The sequence below is a fragment of the Dromiciops gliroides genome, chromosome 2 (genome assembly GCF_019393635.1).
Source record: "Dromiciops gliroides isolate mDroGli1 chromosome 2, mDroGli1.pri, whole genome shotgun sequence".
NCBI lineage: Eukaryota > Metazoa > Chordata > Mammalia > Microbiotheria > Microbiotheriidae > Dromiciops > Dromiciops gliroides.
Genome location: NC_057862.1, coordinates 656090277 through 656112297, shown reverse-complemented (window position 1 = coordinate 656112297; position 22021 = coordinate 656090277). Strand labels below are relative to the sequence as shown.

Here is a 22021-nt window from a genome sequence, read left to right as displayed (position 1 = left end):
AAGTGGCAGGGGCGTTCTGCCAGGAGTCCCAGAGCTTCCCCAAGCCCCGACCTGGCCGCTGGCATCCTGGAACAACTGCACAGCCCAAACACCGCCCTCAAGACACAGGCAGCAAAAGGCCCCAGATGCTCTCCCTCCAATGCTTGTTTGCATTTACAAGGAAGAGCTTCAGTGTCAAGAATTAACCTTCATTCACCAAGTAATGATGACAGACAAAGCTGTAGATTTGCTACCATCTAGGTACTGTTTCATTGAGCAAACTCATTCGTTTTTTCAAATGAAACAAAGGGGGGAATGTGGTAAAACCAAAGTTTTAGCTGAATCATTTGAGAGTTGAGCACATGCTACTGAAGCAGCTTTTGAAGGACCTCCCTTTTGGGGAGGGGTCCGCAACAAGCTTCCGGCACGCCAGCTTAAAACTGAGGGAGGAACTCTCTGGCTTTTCAGCTTAGTCGTGGCGGCGCACATGTTTGGTGTTCAGCTCTGGTTTTTCGGCCTGGCGGGCAGTTTGGGATTTGGTGAGTTTTATGAAGGAATATAGACTAAGCTTAGATCTAAAATGATTCATTTGTATTTATACTTTCCCATTTCCCTAATTGGTATCACCTTTTGTTGTCTAATTAATTCCCAAGCAATAAAAACTAATCCCTCACTGATTAAAGCTCAGAGGCTTCTTTTTCTTAGTGGTCTGGGAGATATATATATATATAAGGGAAAAGTTAAAAGGGGGAGTTTAATGCTCTGTATATCCAATTTTTTTTTTTTTGGGTGAGGCAATTGGGGTTAAGTGTCTTGCCCAGGGTCACACAGCTAGTAAGTGTCAAGTGTCTGAGGCCGGATTTGAACTCAGGTACTCCTGACTCCAGGGCCGGTGCTCTATCCACTGAGCCACCTGGCTGTCCCTGCATATCCAATTTTAAATCTCACAGTATGCTGCAGGTCCAGATGACTAAATGCAGTTGCAGTTCTACTTGAGGTTTTAACCTAAGAGTCAGGAATGACGGTTCTGGGCTGGAGCTCAAATCTGGAATTGTTGCTTGTTTTTAATAACTTACTAAGGCGGAATTTGAAGATTCATCACTAACACACGCCAGGATGCTGCCATTCTCCTCTGGGCTCTGGAAGATGGAATTTTTGGTCAGCAGTTTGCAAGTGGGTCCAGCGCTGAATGTCTGAACAGGCCGACATGAGTAGACTGGCTCGGTAGCTTCATTCAAACTACAGGTTAATTCCAGCAACACACTGTGCACAGAGTTATGGTTTTTATCTAGGGGATGGAGAAAGAACACATTGCAGCCCAGACCAGTCCCATGAACATGGCCCCTGCACACGCCACAGAGTCCAGGTGACACCAAACAAGAACAAACAGTGCAGCCCAGACTGAACTCATGAACCGACCAACCAAGAGAAAACTAAAGCTGTTGTCTGTTGTCAGTCTGGGTGGCGACAGCCCTAATGTTATGGGAATTTGTCTCTAAAGGGCTCCAGATGCCAGGGGTGCCTTTAACCTGTGACCTGTCTGTATCACTACAAAGAAGGGAGGTTATTTCAGAAGGGGAACAGCAAAGTCGTGTTCTACTGAAAGAAACAATGTACACAACGTTCTCCCTTCTGTTTCCTTTCAAAGCCAATCTTTCCAAACACCTCCTAGGGAAAGTGCATTTGCTAAATATTTTCTATGATGGCTAGAAGTCTCTTAGACATAGTAAGCCCTAGCACAAGGGACAATTTAACAAGGCAAGAAGCTGCCATGGTTCTAAAATGTTTCCATTTCGATACGTTATCCATAGATGGGTATTAGATTATACCCATTCACAATGAACAGTGGCCTATAGGGATTTAAAAAGTTGGCTTTACAAGTCTGTAATAAGTCAGCATTCATAGTGCTATTTTCTTGGTCAGAAGGGTCCTGTTTAATCAAGTCACAGGCAGCTCTCCGGGGCCCCGGCCTATCACCCCAATTTATGAAATGATTGATCAGGGGCAGCACTGGCTCCAGGAGAAGTCACACCTCTCCCCAAGCACTCCCTTTTCCTGCTACAGAGTCACTTCACTCTTGGTAGAATCTGGCCACACACACACTTAGGAGCAGGGGACATGGCAGAGACAGAAAGGGAGCCCAGGGCCCACTTTTAGGTTTCGCTCTCATGATTAGCATTTTCTCCACCCCTTTCTTAAGCCCAGTCCTGACTATAGCACCTGCTGATTTCCAAGAAGCCACCACTTACTGGGCCGGTAGGTAACAAGGCAGTGTCCACTTTGGATTTCTGCTTGGAGATCGGTGCAGCCGCCAGGCTCCAGAGGCAGGCAGTGAGGGTCAAAGCAGTTACTGGTACTCTGCCTCCAGAAGCAGGCACCTTCTAAGCTTCCGGCTAATATCCCGCCAGCAGGAAATGCGGATGAACCCATCTGGGGTAAGTAGGAGAGTGAGACCACAGGACACCTGAGGAGGGACAAATAACAGTCACTGCTCTGTCCTTCTGACTCCAACTCTCGAGGCTAGTCCCGAGAGAACAAGAGCAGGTTGAAGAAGGGCTGAGAAAGCAGAGAAGGCAACGTGCACAGCAGAAAATACATGACAAATGCCATGACAATAAAGTCTCCCTCCAACAGGGACAGACACCTCCTCAAATGACACATTTTAGTCAGGCCAGTGAAAATGAAGATGTATTTTTCCCTACTCAAGGTCACAGATGCCCTGCAGACCCCTGCTAGGTCTGCAAACCCCAGGTTAAAGACAAACCAGATGACTTTCTAGTCTAAATAAGACATTTCCTTTCTCATTTTTATAATAAATTTAAGAACCTACAGTACTGAAACATGTGAATAGGTAATAAAATCGTATGTAAAAAGCCATCGCACATAACAATGTAGAATTAAGTGAACAAGCTAGAAATGCGTTTGCTGTGTCCCTTTCACAACCTCAGAGTCATCTTTTCCTTTCAATCCAATTAGCTGCCAAGTTCATAGAACACGTCACACCTGTCCCCTTCCTCAGGCAGCCAGGCCCTTCATTCAGGCCCCATCCATCTCTCATCTGGACTCTGGCTGCTGCCTATGGTCCCCTTCTCTGCTCCCATCCTCCTGAGTGACTTCCCAAAGCACAGACCTGTGCTGCAATGGTTCATGCTAGCTCACTGCATGTTCCCTGACATGCCCTCCTGACTTGCCCTTCCAATAAAGTCTCCGTGCCTGAACACAGGACAGACAGGCTCCCCTCCACAGTGAAGAATCCCTGGCCTCTCTCCAAATGTAGCTGAAGGACCATTTCCTACAAGGAGCCTGTCTGGATTCCCTGGGTATGGGTACCGTCTCTCCCTGGCCCATAGCTCTATCTAGTTGAACTTGGACTTGCTCTCAATAAGGACTGGCACTTTGCCTGTATGTTACACTTTGCTTCTATCCCCTTCCCTCCTTTTGATGCTACTGATGGTTTTCAGAAGCACCCTGAAGAACCACCTGGTGATTTAGGCAACTGCATTCTCAGAGTGGTTCCCCATTTTGTTAACTATTTAATTTTTTCTTGGCAGCTTAACTGTTTTTCAAAGACTTCTGAAGTTCCACAAACTTTTCCCAACTGTCCAATTCTTGCACTAATATGAAACACTGAATATGCAAGGTAATTCTGAATTCATAGCCCATTGATTATTTTTGTTGGTTTGGTTTTTTGAGGCAATGGGAGTTAAGTGACTTACCCAGGGTCACACAGCTAATAAGTACCTTAGGCTGGATTTGAACTCAGGTCCTCCTGACTCCAGAGCCCATACTCTAGCTGCTCCTCCAATGATTTTTTTTTTTAAGTGAGGCAATTGGGGTTAAGTGACTTGCCCAGGGTCACACAGCTAGTAAGTGTCAAGTGTCTGAGGCCGGATTTGAACTCCTGACTCCAGGGCCGGCGCTTTATCCACTGCGCCACCTAGCCACCCCTCAATGATTCTTAATATTGTAATACACAACATGTAATTAGTATTAGGTATTAATATTGTAGAGGTTCAACATTCATCTCATTTTCCTTTAGGAGTCTTCTGTGATCATAATTAATGCTGCATGGTTAAGTAATGTCTGGAACAACAGTTCCAGTTGTGTTAAAAGTTTAATGAATTAGACATTAAGGTGTTGGGTATGTTGAAATTTGGATGCCCCCCTGACGAAGGGTGGATTCCTTCTCTATGTATATTGCTGCTTGTTTTTGCTAGCACTGGGAAGTTTTCTCCAATGATTTCTTGGAAAATCTTCAGATCATTTTGTCTGTCTCCATTGTTAGGAATATCAGTAATCTGAGACTTGCCTCCATCTATATTCTGCCTCTCCTCCAAAGCCTTCCTAATTTGTCACTTTCTTTACTATTTCTTCCCAATCTTTTTTTGGAAAAACAAATAAAAAAAACCAACCAAAAAATCCCACACAAATAAATAAAACAACTTAATTTGAGCTTTGTTTCTTCCCTGTTTCTTACTCTATTCAAGATCTAGTTGCTCTCATTCACTTTTTGAGTGTGTGTGTGCGTGCGCGCACCTGGGGGGTGGTAAGACAACTGGGGTTAAGTGACTCGCCCAGGGTCACACAGCTAGTAAGCATCAAGTGTCTGAGGCTGGATTTGAACTCAGGTACTCCTGAATCCAGGGCTAGTACTCTATCCATTCTGTCACCTAGATGCCCCCTTGCACCTTTTTTAAAAGCTATTTTTCTATTTGTGAGAGGAATGTGAAAAGCCTGGCTCCCTTTGAACAATCCCTCGCTCTATCATCCTGCCTGAAAAACCCAATCCATTTATACCAAATAAGATCAAAGTCATGGAAAATAAAAGGATTTGGACAACCACTGATACAAAGAAAGAACTGTGGACTAGAAGCTGGAGGTCCCGGGCCTGAGTAAATCACCTCCCCTCTGTGGGCCTGTTTGTCTGTAAAATGAGGGCATCTCACAAGACAGCTGCTTCTCTAGTGCTAAATCCTATGATCTGTCATACCCAGCTTGCCCGAGCTGCCCCCTTGGAGAGCACCAGCAAGACCTACACTCCCAGCGCTAATTAGGGCATGATGAAGGACTCCCCAGGACCATCTGCCATGTCCTCCATCAGCGGATGGAGTCACAGAGACCTGAGTTCAAATCTAGCTATGGATACTTCCCAGTTGTATGATCCTGGGCAAGTCATTTAACCTGTTTGCCTCAATTTCTTCCACTATGAAATAAGGATAATAAGAGTACCTGCCTCATGGGGTTGTTGTGAAGACTGTTGTGAGAATAGATCCTCTGTGCTCTTGCTTTAATCTCATCCTTCCACTAAAACCCCTCTATCCAAAGCCACCAGATCCAATAGCCTTCTCTTGATCCTCATCCTTCCTGACCTCTCTGCAGCCTTTGACACTGACTGCAGGCGATGCTCTTCTCCTGGATCACCACAAAGTTCTATGAAATGTGAGCTACTGTTATCACCGATATGTGTGTGGTCCATTAAAAGGTGGATTTAGGCAACTATGATCGCGGGCTGGACACTAATGTTACAAGTTCGCACTTTGCGTCTGTCCCTTTCATAGGAGGGGCCAAACAGATGCAGATTGAGATAAATTCCAAACAGATCAGTTTTGTTATGAAGCTGCTAAGATGAATGATTATTTCCAAAGAAAGCTCCACCATAATAATGAATTCTCCCTCCTCTGCTTGACTATTCTGAGGCTACATGAAAAAATAGCAGTCACTTTTAAAGGGAAGACACGTTTGGAAAAACTGGACAAGGGACAAGGGCAGAGGACACAGCTGCGGGTTCCCTCTGTTTCTGTTCCCTTCCCACCCATGTGACTGTTGCTTCTCCAGCTGATTCACCATCCATGGTGCATTCACTAACTGTGGGCCCCCCCAGGGCTCTGGCCTGGCTTCCTCTTCTCTTTTCTGTCTACATGCTCCCACATACATGGTGGTACAATGGTCATCTCTAGGCAGATCGATCCCAGACCCATACACCCACACCAAGGTCTCCTGAGCTCCAGGCCTATTTCACAAATGATTAGACATTTCAAAGTAGGTGTCCCATAGGCATGTGCAAACCAGAAGTCATCAACTCCTCTGGTGAACGGCCCTGTTTCTGTGGAGGCGCAGAAGCACTGAAACTCCCAAGCTCAGAGCTTAGCCCCTTGAGACTCCTCATTCTCACTCCTCTCACAGAGCCAGCCAACTGCCCAATCTAAGCATTCCAGCTCCAACTCTCTAGGATATCCACCCCTCCTCTCCATTCACACACCAGCCAAAGCTGGCCCAGCCTGGTCTGCTTTGCTTCTACAGGGACCATGGCCAAAGAGTAGCCTCTTTTTGGCCTCAAGTTTGGTGACGTCCACCCCCAGAAATGCCACGGCCTCTAGGACCCTCCTTATCTGTGATCCAGCCAGTCACACTGGTCCTTACCATGGCTCTCGATTAGACAGGGGCTATACCCTATTCTAGTGTCAAGCGATTGCTATGAGCTCACTTATGCTGTGAACCTAACCAAGCATGCATGCCCCCAGCAAGGTAATTGGGGTTAAGTGACTTGCCCAGGGTCACACAGCTAGTAAGTGTCTGAGGAGTACTCAGGTACTCCTGACTCCAGGGCCCGTGCTCTATCCACTGCACCACCTAGCTGCCCCAGGAAGCATCTTCTTGATGTAAACAAAATACTCATAGGAGTACTTGAGGGCTTTTCTGTAGTGAGAATTTACCATTACTGAAAGCTGCCCTTAGGCAGCAGGGAAATAGCAAAATGGATAGAACTTGGGGTCAGGAAGACTTGAGTTCAAATCCAGCCAAAGGAATACACTATGTGACCCTGGACAAGTCACTTAAAGTCACACCACAAGCCTCATTTGCCTCAGTTTCCTCGTCTATATAATGGAGATAATAGCACCTACCTCCTAGGGCTGTTGTGAGGATCAAGTGTGACAACTGTAAAGCAATGAGCACAATGACTGGCACATAGTAAGCACTATATAAGTGTTAGTGATGATGCCATGATAAATACAAAAGAAATAATATTAAAGAAAACCAAGAGAACGGAAACAGAAGTAACTTTCCTACCTGGATTTTTGAGGAACTAACTCCTGGACATGGGTGCTCGTGTCTCTCAGATCATACACCAGAATCGAGCCATTGACCAGGCCAGCATAGATATAATTTTCGTCATCAAGGCACCAGCAGCAGCTCCAGACTGCACGTCCGGTGTGGTATGTCTGTACCACCCTGTTAGTCTCCAGGCTTTGGGGAGGAAGGGAAAGTGATGAAGACACAAATTTAAATGAACCCGATGCATTAAGTGCACTGTAGAGGTGGCAAAGAAGATCAAGTATTAACGACCCTTAAGCCCACTCTGAGAAACTAGATTCATTCTCATTTTCTCCTGAGAGACCCTCACCCACCAACCCAGTTCCCCTTTCCAATTGTACAAATTTCCCTTCTTAGATGTCATCCAGGGGTCAGGGGGTAAGATGAGGAGAATGACTCCAACAGTGCACGCTGAATTCATGAACTACAGTATCATAAGAGTAGCTTACATTTGGGGAGAATAGAGGAGGCCACCACTTTGCTCCCACCTTGCTCTCAGAGCTGGCGGGCTGAAGAGCATCTCCCTTCCCAGAGAACCCTACCTTGTCAGCTTGAGTGTGTTATCTAGTGCTGCTGACAACAGCCAGCCATTCTGCCTGCTGTTGAAGGCTAGTCCCCGGATCTCTCGGCTGTGCATTGGCACATACTGACTGCTCTTCATGTCTGCCATGCTGATCATCTTCACACCAAAGCCTGCCAAAGGGAAAGCCCATCCATGAGCAGCACTCCTCTCTGGCCCCATAAGCCAGGCAGACCCACAGCCACAGAGACTGGAGAGGGGCCCAGGAGGAAAGAACTTGCTACTTGATAAAACCTGCTGAAAAAAAACTAGGAAGCAGCCTGGCAGAAATTAGGCTCAAACCATCACCATACACCACATTGTATATTTTTTGGGGGGGAGGAGGAGGTCAATGAGGGTTAAGTGACTTGCCCAGGGTCACACAGCTAGTAAAGTGTCAAGTGTCTGAGGCCAGATTTGAACTCAGGTCCTCCTGAATCTAGGGCTGGTGCTTTATCTACTGCAACACCTAGCTGTCCCTATCTACGATACATTCTAAATGGGTGAGTGACTTGACTATTAAAGGCCATATCATAAAAAACAAGAAGGTAGTTCTTCCCAAAGAGATCAGAAAAAGGGGAAAAAGACCCACATGTATAAAAACATTTATAGCTGCTCTTTTTGTGGTGGCAAGGAATTGGTGATTGAAGGGTTGCCCATCAGTTGGGGAACGGCTGAACAAGTTTTGGTATATGAATGTAATGGAATACTACTGTGCTGTAAGAACGAGGAGCAGGCGGATTTCAGAGAAACCTGGAAGGACTTGCATGAACTGATGATGAGTGAGATGAGCAGGACCAGGAGAACATTGTACATTGGTATACCAATGACAAATGTGAGCTATATAAGTAACAGAAATATAGGACCACCAACCATTCCCCAGTAAGAGGTCAAAGGACATGAACAGTCTTCTAAAGACCTGCAAACTTTTAACAATGATATGCAAGAATGCTCCAAATCAAAAGTAACCAGTAACCTTGAGGTTTTACCTTAGACCCCGCAAACTGGTAAGGGTGACAAAGAAGAGAATGATCAATATTGAAGGAAGAGATGAAGAACAATGGGTACTCTAACACCGTGATTAGTCCAGCCATTCTGGAGTTAGGCAAACAAAGCACTTCTGCTGTCTATGTACCTGTCTACCAGCCGGAGATTCCATTCCTTGACATCTAACCCAAGGGGGTCAGTGAGACAAAGTCATCATAGCTCAAGTTCACAAAGTGAACCTGAGTATAACGGACATTACTGTGCTGTGACAAGTGCTGAATGGGATGGAACAGAGAAGCACAGAAATGATGAAATGAGGCAGAGAAGAACCATGGAGTCACACACACCAGCTACAGCAATGTAAACGGAAAGAACCACCCCCCCAACCTGAAAGAAGGAGACTCCTCCAAAGAAATGTGGGCTCCACCGGGGTGAAGCACTGCCCATGTTTTCAAACTTTTTTGATGCAATGATCAATTTTGCTCCCTCTTTTCTCTTTGCTGTATGGGATGGCTCTCTGGGAGGGGAAGGGAGAGAGATAATATGGGGAGAAATTCACGTGACCTTAAACTGATTTTTTTTTTTAAATGAGGGAATGTAGAAGCAAAAACCTACCTAGTCAATCAAATCAAGAAAGCAACAATTGTGAAAACTGGGAATGTCAAGATTGTGGCAATGGAGATGCTACATTAGGGATAGAGATCTTAAGTAGACAGGAATTTTGTCTGGGAGCTGACAGAGCCAGCAGAAAGGAAGAAAGAGGCAGGATACAAACCCTAATTTGGAGGGCATGGATTATGTAATTTTCTTATTTACATGTAGGAGCTGATCTGGCAGGGAAAATCTCTTCAACTGTCAACATAAGTGCAAGTGTGGAAGTTCTTAATGCAGCGTTTCTGTGGCTATTGCTGTTGCCTTTAATTTATAACTAATATTGATGAAATACTTAAACAAATCAGAGGAGCATCCTACCCTGAGGGCATCCTATGGCCCAATCCCATTCAATTCTGGGGGACTGAGCTACCAGGTAGCATGGAGAAATCACTCACTGAAGGCAAGAGCAAGGAGGAATCAGGTTGAGAACTTCAATTTCATAATGCCTTAGACTGTATGCTTCTAAAATAGGAACTATGCCTTCTTTATCTTTGTATTTAGTCTTGATGCTTATCATATCAGCTTACTAAATGTTCATTGATCCATTTTTGAGCTTCCAATTAAGATGATGCAGTGAAAGGATCAAAGGAGTCTCATATACCCCTCAAAAGCCAAAGGGAAACATCAAAAAGAATAAAATTGGTTTTTAAAAAACCATAAGAAAGTTGAAATCAGCCAAAATAGAAAATAAGCAAAGTGGCAGCATAATGAAAAAAACCGAACACTTTAAGCAGAGCAATTAAACCAGCTAAATTATCAAAGCAATACATACAAAAAGTCATTTTAAAATGGATAAATGATGCATTCAAAGAAATTAGGTATAAATGAATGCTGTAAAGAAAACCATAAGGCTAAATAAAGACCTTGAAGAATTAAAGCATTTCAGAGGGAATTCAAGCTGGAACTAAAAGTTGCTTTAAAAAAATAATAAAATCTGGGGCAGCTAGGTGGCACAGTGGATAAAGCATATAATCATTTTTCAGAACTAAGATGGCTGAGTAAAGGCAGCAACCCAGATGAACCTTCCCAGCATTCTCCTCCAAACAACTTTAAAATAACACCTAAAATTAAATTTTGGAGTGGCAAAGCTGGAAAAAGGTTGGGATGAGATGTTTTTCTAGCCAAGGACAACTGAGAAGGGGGTATATGACACTGGGGTGGGGGCTTGGCTAGTAGTACATGCAGAGGCTGCACCAGGAGTGGGCCCCTCCTGTCACAGTGGAGCAGTAGGGGTTGGACAACTAGTCAGAAAGAAATTACAGCAAAGGGTTCCCTTTGCTGAGACTGGGTACAGCTGGCACTGATTGGCAACTATTGCTCATACACAGTTCTACGTTGCAGTTCCAAGGCAAAGAGAGTGCTAGTGTTTGTGGCTGTAGGGCAGCAGGGGACTTTCCTGGGTAAAGACCAGAGTGCAGACTAGGAAACCAGTGACCACACCTCTTCCTGGATTACACCATGGAAGCATGCTATTTTTCATTTTCTTTCATTTTTTTTTTAATTAAAAAATTTTTTTTTGCAGGGCAATGAGGGTTAAGTGACCTTGCCCAAGGTCCCACAGCTAGTGTCAAGTGTCTGAGGCTGGATTTGAACTCAGGACCTCATGAATCCAGGGCCAGTGCTTCATCCACTGGGTCACCTAACTGCCCCCACTTTCTTTCATTTTTAAAATCCACATTTTCTTGTACAAAATGACTAATACAATAATGTTTCACATAATCACACATGCAGAACCTACATCAGATTGCTAAACACCTCCGGGAGGGGGGAAGGGGAGGGAAGGAAGGAGGGATAAAATTTGGAACTTAAAACTTCAAATAAAAATGTTTATTATTAAAAAAAAAAACAGAATTGAGCAAGTGGAAGCTAAAGACTCCATGAAACATCAAGAAACAATAAAACAAAGTAAAAAAGAATTTTTAAAAAATGTAAGAAAATGAATATAATTGACCTGGAAAATTGATTGGAGAGAGACCATTTAAGAATCACTGGCCTGGGTCAGCCAGGTGGTGCAGTGGATAGAGCATCTGTCCTGGAGTCAGAAGGACCTGAGTTCAAATCCGGCCTCAAAAACATTAGCTGTGTGACCCTGGGCAAGTCACTTAACCCCAACTGCCTCACCAAAACAAAAAAGGGTCTAGAAATCATTTCAAGAAATTAAGGAAAACTGCACCAATATTTTAAATCCAAAGGGTAAAATGGAAACTGAAACACTCCTGCTCATAATCTCTTATATCACAATAGTGTTCCATCATAATCCCATACCACAATTTGTTAAGCCACTCCCCAATCTATGGGTATTCCTTCAATTTCCAATTCTTTGCCACCAAAAAAGAGCTGCTGTATTTTTGTACAGGTCCCTTTTGTTTTTTTATTTCTTTTTGGATACAGACCTAGTAGTGGTATTCCTAGGTCAAAGGGTATGCGTGGTTTGATAGTCCCAAATTGCTCTACAGAATGGTCCAATCAGTTTACTACCCAAACAGTGCATTAATATCTCATTTTTCCCACATCGCCTCTAACATTTGTCATTATCCTTTTCTGTTGTATTAGCTGATCTAACAGGCATGAGGTAGTACCTCAGAATTGTTTTAAACTACACTTCTCCAATAAATAGTGATTTAGAGCATTTTTTCATATGGTTATAGATAGCTTTGATTACTTCATCTGAAAACTATTTGTATCTTTTGATCATTTATCAATTGGGGGATGGCTTTTTTCTGTGGTACAAGGGAGTGTTGAATAGACAGGGTGAGGGAAAGGAAGCCAGCATATGAGGGAAGGAATATGATCTAAAAACCAGAACCGGGGCAGCTAGGTGGCGCAGTGGATAGAGCACCGGCCCTGGATTCAGGAGGACCTGAGTTCAAATCAGGCCTCAGACCCTTGACAAGTCACTTGGCCCCAATTGCCTCACCAAAAAAAACCAAAGAAAAAAAAAACCCCAACAAAAAACCAGAACCAAGGCCTCAATCATGAGTAGGAAGCCTAAGATTTCTAGCTGCTTACCAGGAAGGAAGGCGGCCTGAGGAGAGGGCTGTGATACCACCAGGCAGCTCAGGAAGTCATAGTATGCCATGATGCGGCATTTCCCTTCTTGCGACACTGTGATGGCCTTCTGAAACTGGTACTTGTGCTGGTTCTGGCTGAGGGGCAGACAGTTCTGGAAACCCACCTGGGAGCTGCCTGGCTGAGCAGTGCTCGCCCCATGCTGAGCCACAAGAATCTTCAATTCCTGAGAAATCAACCACAAAAAGGCATGAGGAGCACTCTAGAGTTGGCCATATTCTTCAGGTGCTGAAACTTCCAGGGGACACACAGATGTGGTGTGTGAAAAACCAATTCCATGTGAAGCATTTGACTTCTTTTGCTGCACTGAAACCTGGCCTCAGATAGCCCCTGCTGAAGAGAAGGGGATCTTCCTGAGCTGGGCTTGGGTAATCAGCAGTCACAGTATTCCCTTGGATGGAGGTAGTCTGCCCCACCCCAGAGATAACAAGGCAGAATCCTTGTCTTCCAATTCTGTATCTCTGCTCTGAAGCCTTCAGACCTGTCACCCTGGCTGTTCTTGCTCCTTTCTATTTATTCCATGTTCAGCTTCCTCCTGCCCTGCTCCCGGTTTCCATCGATCCTCCAGGTACCTGACAAAGTTTATTCCTAAAACAGGAATGTCTGTCTATGTCACTTCCCTGACCAGGAAGCCTCAGTGGCTTCTTTCTTTTTGTGGGGCAATGAGGGTTAAGTGCCTTACCCAGGGTCACACAGCTAGTAAGTGTTAAGTGTCTGACTTGAACTGAGGTCCATGTAGGGTCAGTGCTTTTATCTACTGCCCCTCTCACTGGCTTCTAAAGCCCAGATATCCAGAGCCAACCTTTACGAAGAGGTTAATTCTGTATAAATGCCCCTCATATTCAGCTGAATCGGCTTCCTGGCTGTTCTCACTATGACATTCCATCTCCCATCTCCTTGCCTTTGTAGAGACTGTCCTGGATATGCTTGGAATATTCTCTCTCCTTACCTCTACCTCTTGGAAACTCTTATTTTATTTTCTCCCTTTCAAGAGGCTTTTCCTGATTTCCCTAGTTGTTGATATGCAGGGTTACTATGTATTAAAGGGGTAAAACACGTACCTGGACATGACTCCGAAGCTTCTTACATTCATCAGAAAGGACTTGCAGCTGGAGCCGGCACTGGGCGGACTCTAACTCAGCCTCCTTCCTCAGCATCTGCTCCTTGAGTAAGGAACTGGAAAGAGAGAAGCCAGTACCAAGAAGCCATGAAGAACTCCCCCACACAGCAGAATCACACAACACTTAGAAAATCATGATATTTCCTATATGCCCCACATGCCCATGCTGTTGTCGCACAAAAAGATTTTCCTCTCTGGCCTCCCATCCCCATTTCTAAAAGTTGTCTGATGTCATTGGTTTTATGCCAGTCGTTTCCTCCTTAATCAGCCTCCCCTATAATCTTCAATTTCTTCCTATCAAGTGGTTCCTTCCCTACTGCCTTCAAATATGCACACACCTCTCTGATCCTTAAAAAACCCTTTAGCATACCCTTCCAAAGCTTGTAAAGCCAACTGTCCTATATCTCTCCTCTCTCTCAGGCAAACTCCTAGGCAAAGTCAGCTAGGCATTTTCTCTACCCTCATTTGCTCCTTCACCCTTTGCAAAATGGCTCCCAAATGCCTCATTCCCAGTCCTCACATGTCCTGACCTCTCTGGGTGTGATGTTTAAAATCTAAATGTGTGGTCGCTTTAAATTAGAAGCTTACCACCAGTCTTTGGGCATTAAGCATTTGTTAAAGCATACCAGGTATTCATGTGCAGTTCAGAAGTTAAGAAAAGGCCTATCCAGCCTAGGGTTCCAGCCTGGTCTGGTTCTTCCTCAAGTCCTCCACCACCAGCCTGCTTCAACCAGGAACTGCCAGCAAACTGAGTGTGGAAGCTTTTTATAGGTCCAGAGCATAGGTGGTCCTTACACACTACTTCAAGTTGATTGGTTAGCGTCATCCAAATCCATTGGTTCACTGGACTTGAAGGTGGTCTGGAGTAAGTTCAAAGTTTTTAGCTTCTGAAAACAATACCTTCTCAAGGGTTTACAATCTAGTTAACCTGAAGTAGGCTAATTAGATTAATAAATTTAATAGTAGATTAATCTCCAGGTGGGCCTTTGAGTATCTGCTAAATCCCATTATTTTATCACAGGGGTTTCTATGACTCTTCCTGGTTCTCCTCCCATCTGTCTGACCGCCCCTCAGTCTCCTTTGCTGATTCACCATCCCTGTCATGCCTGCTAACAGTGGGTTACCCCAGGTCTCTGAACTCTCCCTCATCAGCTGCTATGGGATTTATCACCATCTCTAAGTAGATGTCTCCTAGAAATGTGTCATCTGCAGTCCTACTCTGTGTTCTAACTTCTGAGCCCACATCACAAACTGCCCAATGGGACAATTTGAAATGGATTTCCTGAAGGCATCTCTAAGTCACAATGTCCAAAAAAGAACTCGTCTTTTCCTCAAAACCCACCTGTTGAAGGAACCACCACCTTCCCAGATTTATAAGCTCTGCATTATCCTCAGTGCCTCCCTCTCCTACATCTCACATGTCTACTCAGTTGCTAAGTCTTGCTGTCTCTATGCCACTGCCCTGCTCAAAAAATCTCCAGTGAAGGTTTCCATCTGCCACAAAAAATTAAGTCCTCTGTGGGGCTCCTGGCAGCCTTGGCAGCTTCTCTTTGCAGCCTCTTCACTGCCTACTCCTGCATGCTGGGACCCGGCCCTCCACCTCTGCCCGGAATGTGCTCCCTCTCCCAGAACCCCTCTCTTCCCACCTGATGCTGCTCCAGCATCATCTCCAACATGAATGTTTTTCTTTACCCTACTTTGCTAATGCCCTCCCTCTCTAGCTCTTGAATTTAACTACACCGCGGTTATTTTGTATTTGTTCTCTTTGTTATTGTTCTGTAAATACTTCTATACGTGTTTCCCTATTAGAATATAAGTTCCCTGAAGCAGGGAATGACTCATTTTGTATGTTCTATTAGTATCACTTAGCAGGGTGCCTGGCAAATAGTAGGTGCTCAATCAATGCTCACAGGAGCCACTGGCATATATGCCATTCCTTCTAGAACCCTCTCTCAAAGGGAAACGGTCGAGGAAATTACCCACATGGCAACTGAATCTGACTGAATAGGCAACACGCTATATTCAAATCCCCCTACCTCTCCACCCAGGGGAAGCAAGTGCATCAGAAAACCTGCCGTCCACGAGGCCAGTCCCTGTGTCTACTATTAGGTAAGAGTACAGCATATTAAAGTATGATTTTGCATGTCCTTTTGTGGTATTTTAGAATCCTTAAAAGCAGCTCACTCTTCAAACATCATGCTCAGCAGCATTATCAAATAGTTCTAAGAGAAAAGTTGAAGCCAATGTAAATTCACTAGGCAGTGAAATGGGGAATGGGCTTCACCGAGATTCTCATCACAGGAGCTGTCCTGCCCATCCCACCCTCCTTCCTGGGTCCTGGGCCCCTGCTCACAGAGCAGCCACCTCAGGGCATTCAGGAGGAAGAAAGGAAAACACAGCCACTAGGACCACACTAATTTCCACAGTGCTATTGTGAGAAGCATGTTTATCTGTGTCAGGGCAGAGGTGGAGGGCCGGGTCCCAGCATGCAGGAGTAGGCAGTGAAGAGGCTGCAAAGAGAAGCTGCCAAGGCTGCCAGGAGCCCCACAGAGGACTTAATTTTTTGTGGCAGATGGAAACCTTCACTGGAGATTTTTTGAGCAGGGCAGTGGCATAGAGACAGCAAGACTTAGCAACTGAGTAGACATGTGAGATGTAGGAGAGGGAGGCACTGAGGATAATGCAGAGCTTATAAATCTGGGAAGGTGGTGGTTCCTTCAACAGGTGGGTTTTGAGGAAAAGACGAGTTCTTTTTTGGACATTGTGACTTAGAGATGCCTTCAGGAAATCCATTTCAAATTGTCCCATTGGGCAGTTTGTGATGTGGGCTCAGAAGTTAGAACACAGAGTAGGACTGCAGATGACACATTTCTAGGAGACATCTACTTAGAGATGGTGATAAATCCCATAGCAGCTGATGAGGGAGAGTTCAGAGACCTGGGGTAACCCACTGTTAGCAGGCATGACAGGGATGGTGAATCAGCAAAGGAGACTGAGGGGCGGTCAGACAGATGGGAGGAGAACCAGGAAGAGTCATAGAAACCCCTGTGATAAAATAATGGGATTTAGCAGATACTCAAAGGCCCACCTGGAGATTAATCTAAACTGATTGAATTAAGTGAGAGTGATTGACTGCTGATTAGCCTACTTCAGGTTAACTAGATTGTAAACCCTTGAGAAGGTATTGTTTTCAGAAGCTAAAAACTTTGAACTTACTCCAGACCACCTTCAAGTCCAGTGAACCAATGGATTCGGATAATGCTAACCAATCAACTTGAAGTAAGCTAATCAGCAGTCAATCACTCTCACTTAATTCAATCAGTTTAGATTAATCTCCAGGTGGGCTTTTGAGTATCTGCTAAATCCCATTATTTTATCACACCCACACCCACCCTCAAGTTTATTCCACTGAGACTAAGTTCAGGATGCAGAAATCATAATGTGTCTGCAACTCAAAAAGCATTTCTGAAATTCCTATTCTGTGCTGGCTGCAGGTGGGGGAAGGTACAAGAAGAAAAGGACAGAATCCCTGCCCTCAGAGAGCTCATATTCTGCTGGGGGGCATACAACATGTACACAGATGACAGGGAGTTCTAACTGTCCAGGCAAGGGGCACAGGCGGGCAAAGGCATGCAGCAGGAGATGGAATGTTGGGTCCTGATAGGAAGAGACAGTGCCTGAAGAGCACTAGTATAAAGTAACCCAGGTGAGGCGGGAGGGGGCAGGCGGAGTGCAGAGGCCTTTCAAGGCCAGATTAGAGTTAAAAACTCTACAAAAGCACAAAAGGGGAAAGCTCCTCCACTAGTCTCGGGAGGCTCTTCCGGCCAAGCTGAATGACCACACTTGCTGGGGTATGTGGGAGGGGGAATTCTCTTTGTGGTCTCAGTTGGACCAGATGGCCAGAGGTCCGGTCCCACTGTTCTGCTCTGTGACTCTGCTTGCACTTCACCCCAGAGGCAGCATCAAAGACGTATGAGCCGGGGTGGCATGTTCAGATGGGCATTTTGGGAATATCAATGGGCAGACTGCAGGAAGATCATCTTGGTAGCTAACGCTTCTGCAGCACCTCCTATGAGCCAGGCACTGCAACGGGGGAGGAGACCAGAAATGATGAGGCTGATGCCTCCTGGCAAGAGCTGAGGAAGAATGAAATGACAGTGAAGGCCATATGGGAAGGGGACAAGGAGGGAGGGATGCTGTGCCACTACGACTGTCCAGATTGGACAGTGGACTGGATGCAGCAGGAGGGGAGCAGGAGGAGGAAGGATGGGCTCTGGCAGAGAGGCCTGGTAGATGAGGTGATCCTGGAGGTACAGATGTGTGAGGAATGCCCTGAGGTGATCATTTTAAAACTGAGGAGTCCTAACAACAGCTGGCATTTCTCTGGCACCTTAACAAGGCCCAGTGCCGCCCAGGGGCCATTTCTTTGATTCCCACCCCAGAGGAGAAGGAAGGGGCTACTGTCATTCACATATAACAGCCGAGGAAACGGAGGCTTTGAGAGGGACTTTGCTGGGGGTTACATAGCTAAGTAAGTAAATTTCTGAGGGAGCATCTGAACTCAGGTCTTCCTGACGCCCAACTTGTTTCCTAAGAAATGCCTGCAGAGAATCAAAGGTGAACACGACAAGCAGACCCCTTTCCTTCTACCTTTTCATGCGCTCCTGTTCACTGGTATCCAGGGCTTTTAGGGTTCGGGCATAGAGAACCACAATGTCTGAGCGTTTGGCTTTCTTGTTGCACTAAAGAGAACGGAGGAAAAGCATTAATGTCGTTAAAGGAGGACGACTCCTTCCTGGTTCACACCCAAAACACAGAATTAAGGTCCTCACACTTTAGCAGCCACAGGGGCACCTCACTGTCTGTCTCAAGCCAAGACAGCCCCTCTTTCAGTGACCCCTGAGGCCTGGACCCTATGAAGAGCTCATACTGTATGGCATCGAAAGATGTCACTCTCCATTCCCCCCGAGGCCTTCCAACTTCTCACCCCTCTGGCCATGCCTTCCACTGAGCTCCACAGAGGCCCCCTTGCTTGTTCTTAAGTTCTGCGGGCTCAGGCTGAACACCTTCTCTGGTCACCCTGAGGATCACAGGGTCTCAGGCTTAGAAATGGAAGGAGCCATAGTGGTTACTCAGTCCAGTCCCCTCTCTTTACTGAGGAGGAAGCTGCCCTGTCTGGGCTCACGGGGCTAGGGACAGAGGCAGGCCCTGAATCCAGATCTCCCTGACTACAGGGTGTGTCCCAGGCTTTCCATTTCTTGTCTTTGACTTGGAAGCCAGTCATTGGCAGGAATATCCCGTGGCCCAATCCCGCCCCCCACATCTCTCCACTCTTGTCTGGATCCTGCAGCTGTGATTCTTACACAGCAGCCGTGCCCTTCCCTGGTGACAGTGGCTATCCTGGGTAAGGCTGGCTGGTCTTGCAGTGTCCACACTGTCTGGTCACTGAAATGGCAGCAAATGGCAGACCTTGGCTTCCGAGAGCACAAGGTCTCTCACCCAGGCCAAACTGAGGCAGTGGACAATGGCATCTGTGGAAGAAAACTATCTACCAAGAGGCCCCTAAGCTGGGCTCTGCCGACTCCTCGTACAAACATTCTGATAACTCCATTTCAGTATCACCGATTTCCTTTGCAATCCTGTGTATTCTATTTTATCATTTACTGCCGGCATAAGCAGGAAGGGTCCACAGGCCAAAGGGGTTCAGGACACAAACCAAATGAAGAGCCTCTTGTTTGAAATGAGCCCAAATATCCAACTCAACTGACCGTCATTTCTGTGCCTGCTACAAACAAGGGAGAAAGAAGGGCCCAGGATGACTGAACTAGATGGGTGACCTTTGGCTGGGCTGAGGAGAAGAACGAGGAGGGCAGCAGTGGGGGAGACTCTAGACACTTGAAGGAGGCATGGATTTACAGAGAGAGACAAGTTGAGCTATGGACACGATAAGTTTGAGGAGTCAGTGGGACATTTAGTTTGGAGGTACAGCAAACAGTTGGCAATGTGGGGCTGGAGTTCAGGAGAAAATATTAGGGCCGGACATATAAATTAGGATGGCCGAACCCATGAGATTGCATGAAATGACCAAGAGTGAGAAGAGAAGTGTTCTAGGTCAGAGCCTGGGAAGTCCCCCACACTTAGAGGGTGACCCAACAAAGAAGGCTGAAGAAATGGCAGCAAAGGAGAGAATATAGGAAGCAGGGAGGCCCTCGGGACATTGTCAAAGCTGAGGACAGATCAAGGAGGGTGAGGACTGAACAAAGGTCATCAGCTTTGGTAACTGAGAGCACTGGAAACCTTTTGGTAGGGCTGCAGGAATGAAAACCAGACTATGAAGCTGTGCAGGCAGCGAGGACAGACACGCTTTTTAAGGAGGAAAGATGAACAGGGCATGACTGGAGACCTGAGAATATGTGCAGGCAGTGGGGAAGGAACCAGCAGAGAGGGAGAAGCAATGCCGGAGGCTGCAGCCTGCAGTCTGTGGAAGAAAATGGGGGTGGGGGATGGGATCAAGGGCATGTGTCCAGGAACAGGAGCACTTCCTTCTTCAGACTCCAGAACAAAGGAGATGAGGGTCACAGCAGGTCACTTCCTGCCAACTAGAAGTCAAGATCACCTGAAAGATAAGTTTGGAAGCAGCAGCCTCTATGGGGAGCACGACCCAGCATCAATCCAAGAAGAAGCAAAGAACTGCTCTCCACTTCTCTGGAGGCCAAGGACAGAAGAGAACACTTGCTTACCATGCAGGAGAAGTAAAGAATGGCTCGTGCCCTCCTTGGTGGCATGGTGTGTGTGACCTCTGGAGGTGCCCACGGGGCCTCCTGTGCTTGTAGGCTGCTGTTTGGCAGGCCTGGGGAACTCCTGACTCCTCTCTCCCCAAACCAAGCAGGCAGACTTTACACCTGTGTACTAGGAAAGGAGGGTACGCACCTGGGGACATTTCCCAGCTTGACCTCTGAGCCACTTGGAGATGCACTTGTACCCAAACAGGTGCCCACATCGCAGCGCAGAGAGCCGGTGGTCCCCGGCACTGGTCCACTGTTCAAAGCAGATGGCACAAGTGTCCCCTTCTTCTTCCTCTGAGGGGCTGGTGGCAGCTGCAGGCGGTGGAGGGGGGGGCTCAGGCTTCAGTGGAGACTGCTGAAGGGAAGTCAGGCAGGCTGGGGTTAGGAGGCTTAATGCACTATCCTCATTTGCTCTTTTGAAAGACCAAGGAGATGTGTTACCTGCTTGAGGGGGGCCTCTGCGCCAGCAGCAGGAGTGGCTTCCTGCTGGGCCCAAGGGTTTTCCGGAGGAGCCTCCGCAGGAACCTCTCCAGAAACTGCAGGTGAGCAAAGAGAAGAAATCACTGACCCAAGGGCCCAGAGGAGCCCCTCAGCTCACGTAGCCTGCCCGCTGGCTGGGGAGCACACTGTTCCTACCTCCATCCCGCCCCTCTCTTCCCTGCCTCAGTTCAGGGCCTCTGGATGAAGACAGACCTCCCTAACACCTCCCTCCATCTCCCTGCTTTTGTACTGCCGGGCTTGCGTTCTTGTCAGGCCCCTCCTCCCCCCAGCTGCTCCTATCAAACCTGTGCCACTTCTCTTTATGCGTGAGTGTGCACACGCATCTACAGACCGGATGGACGCTCCTCGGGGCTGAGGACTGCCCCATTCTTCCTATTTGCATTGAGTTCATAGCAGGTGCAAATAGAAGCTTGCTGATTCACCAAAGGAGAGACACTTAGGAGCCCCCAGCTGCTGGGCAACACTTTGATCCTTGAATACTACACATAAAAACAAGTCAGAAGCCCAGAGAAGATGGGAGGGAATGAGTGTATCCACTCCTGGCTCTCTAAACTGTGGCATGACATCAGAAGGCATAGCAGAACCCATTATGTCAGTGTGCCACAAATGCAACCCATCTCAGGTCCACTTAAGTACGTACTTGGGAACGTCTATTATAGGGAGAGCTTGAATGAAAGCATGAGACCTCAGCACAAGTGGGAACGCCCCACACCTCGTGGCCATCTGTCCTAACTCCAGATGGGCCACTGCCCACCCACACCTGAGAGTGCCCACCTCCAAGCTCAACAGCCTCTGGGTTCTCGTCCTGGACGTCCACCTCCTCCTCCACCTCCTCCACCTCCTCCACCTCCTCTTCTTCCTCTTCCTCCTCCTCCTCCTCTTCCTCGTCCTCCTCCTCGTCCTCCTCCTCCTCACTGGAGCTGTTACTTTCCGTATCAGAGACATGGATGTCCTCAGAGCCGGGGTCATCGTCCTCGTTGTTAGGGGTAGGTGGGTCTGCTGCCTGGAGCGGCTGTGTCCTGTTAACCCGAAAGTATGTGTCCAGCGGTGCCCTGGATCTGTACAGAAAAACAGCCACATGACAGCATGAGAGACGCTTGCCCTGCCCAAGCTGGGTGCTCAGATAAGGCCTCCACATTGTTCTTAGTCAAGGGGAGTGTTTAATGTTCCCTTCACAGAGCTGAACACGGGACACGCACACGGGCCGAGCGCTGTCTGCAGGGGCTCCTCGCCTGGGAGCCAGGGGCTCTCTGGCAGCCCAGCTGTTCCAGCTGA

General features: G+C 46.8%; 1 protein-coding gene across 2 annotated transcripts in view; it reads right to left on the bottom strand.

The window, feature by feature from the left end:
• The window catches only part of RFWD3 (ring finger and WD repeat domain 3), a 39618-nt gene that overhangs the window by 3098 nt on the left and 14499 nt on the right, over nucleotides 1-22021 (bottom strand). Inside the window, exons 3-12 of one of the 2 annotated variants that reach the window (XM_043988447.1) lie at nucleotides 21521-21804; nucleotides 20687-20781; nucleotides 20391-20600; nucleotides 18111-18202; nucleotides 13402-13516; nucleotides 12281-12506; nucleotides 7614-7764; nucleotides 7048-7224; nucleotides 2229-2443; nucleotides 1056-1267 (exon numbers count right to left, since the gene is read on the bottom strand). In XM_043988447.1, coding sequence (XP_043844382.1) covers nucleotides 1056-1267; nucleotides 2229-2443; nucleotides 7048-7224; nucleotides 7614-7764; nucleotides 12281-12506; nucleotides 13402-13516; nucleotides 18111-18202; nucleotides 20391-20600; nucleotides 20687-20781; nucleotides 21521-21804 — 1777 coding nt within the window. The remainder of the gene's footprint in view (nucleotides 1-1055; nucleotides 1268-2228; nucleotides 2444-7047; nucleotides 7225-7613; nucleotides 7765-12280; nucleotides 12507-13401; nucleotides 13517-18110; nucleotides 18203-20390; nucleotides 20601-20686; nucleotides 20782-21520; nucleotides 21805-22021) is intronic. The other variant, XM_043988448.1, reaches the window with a different exon arrangement.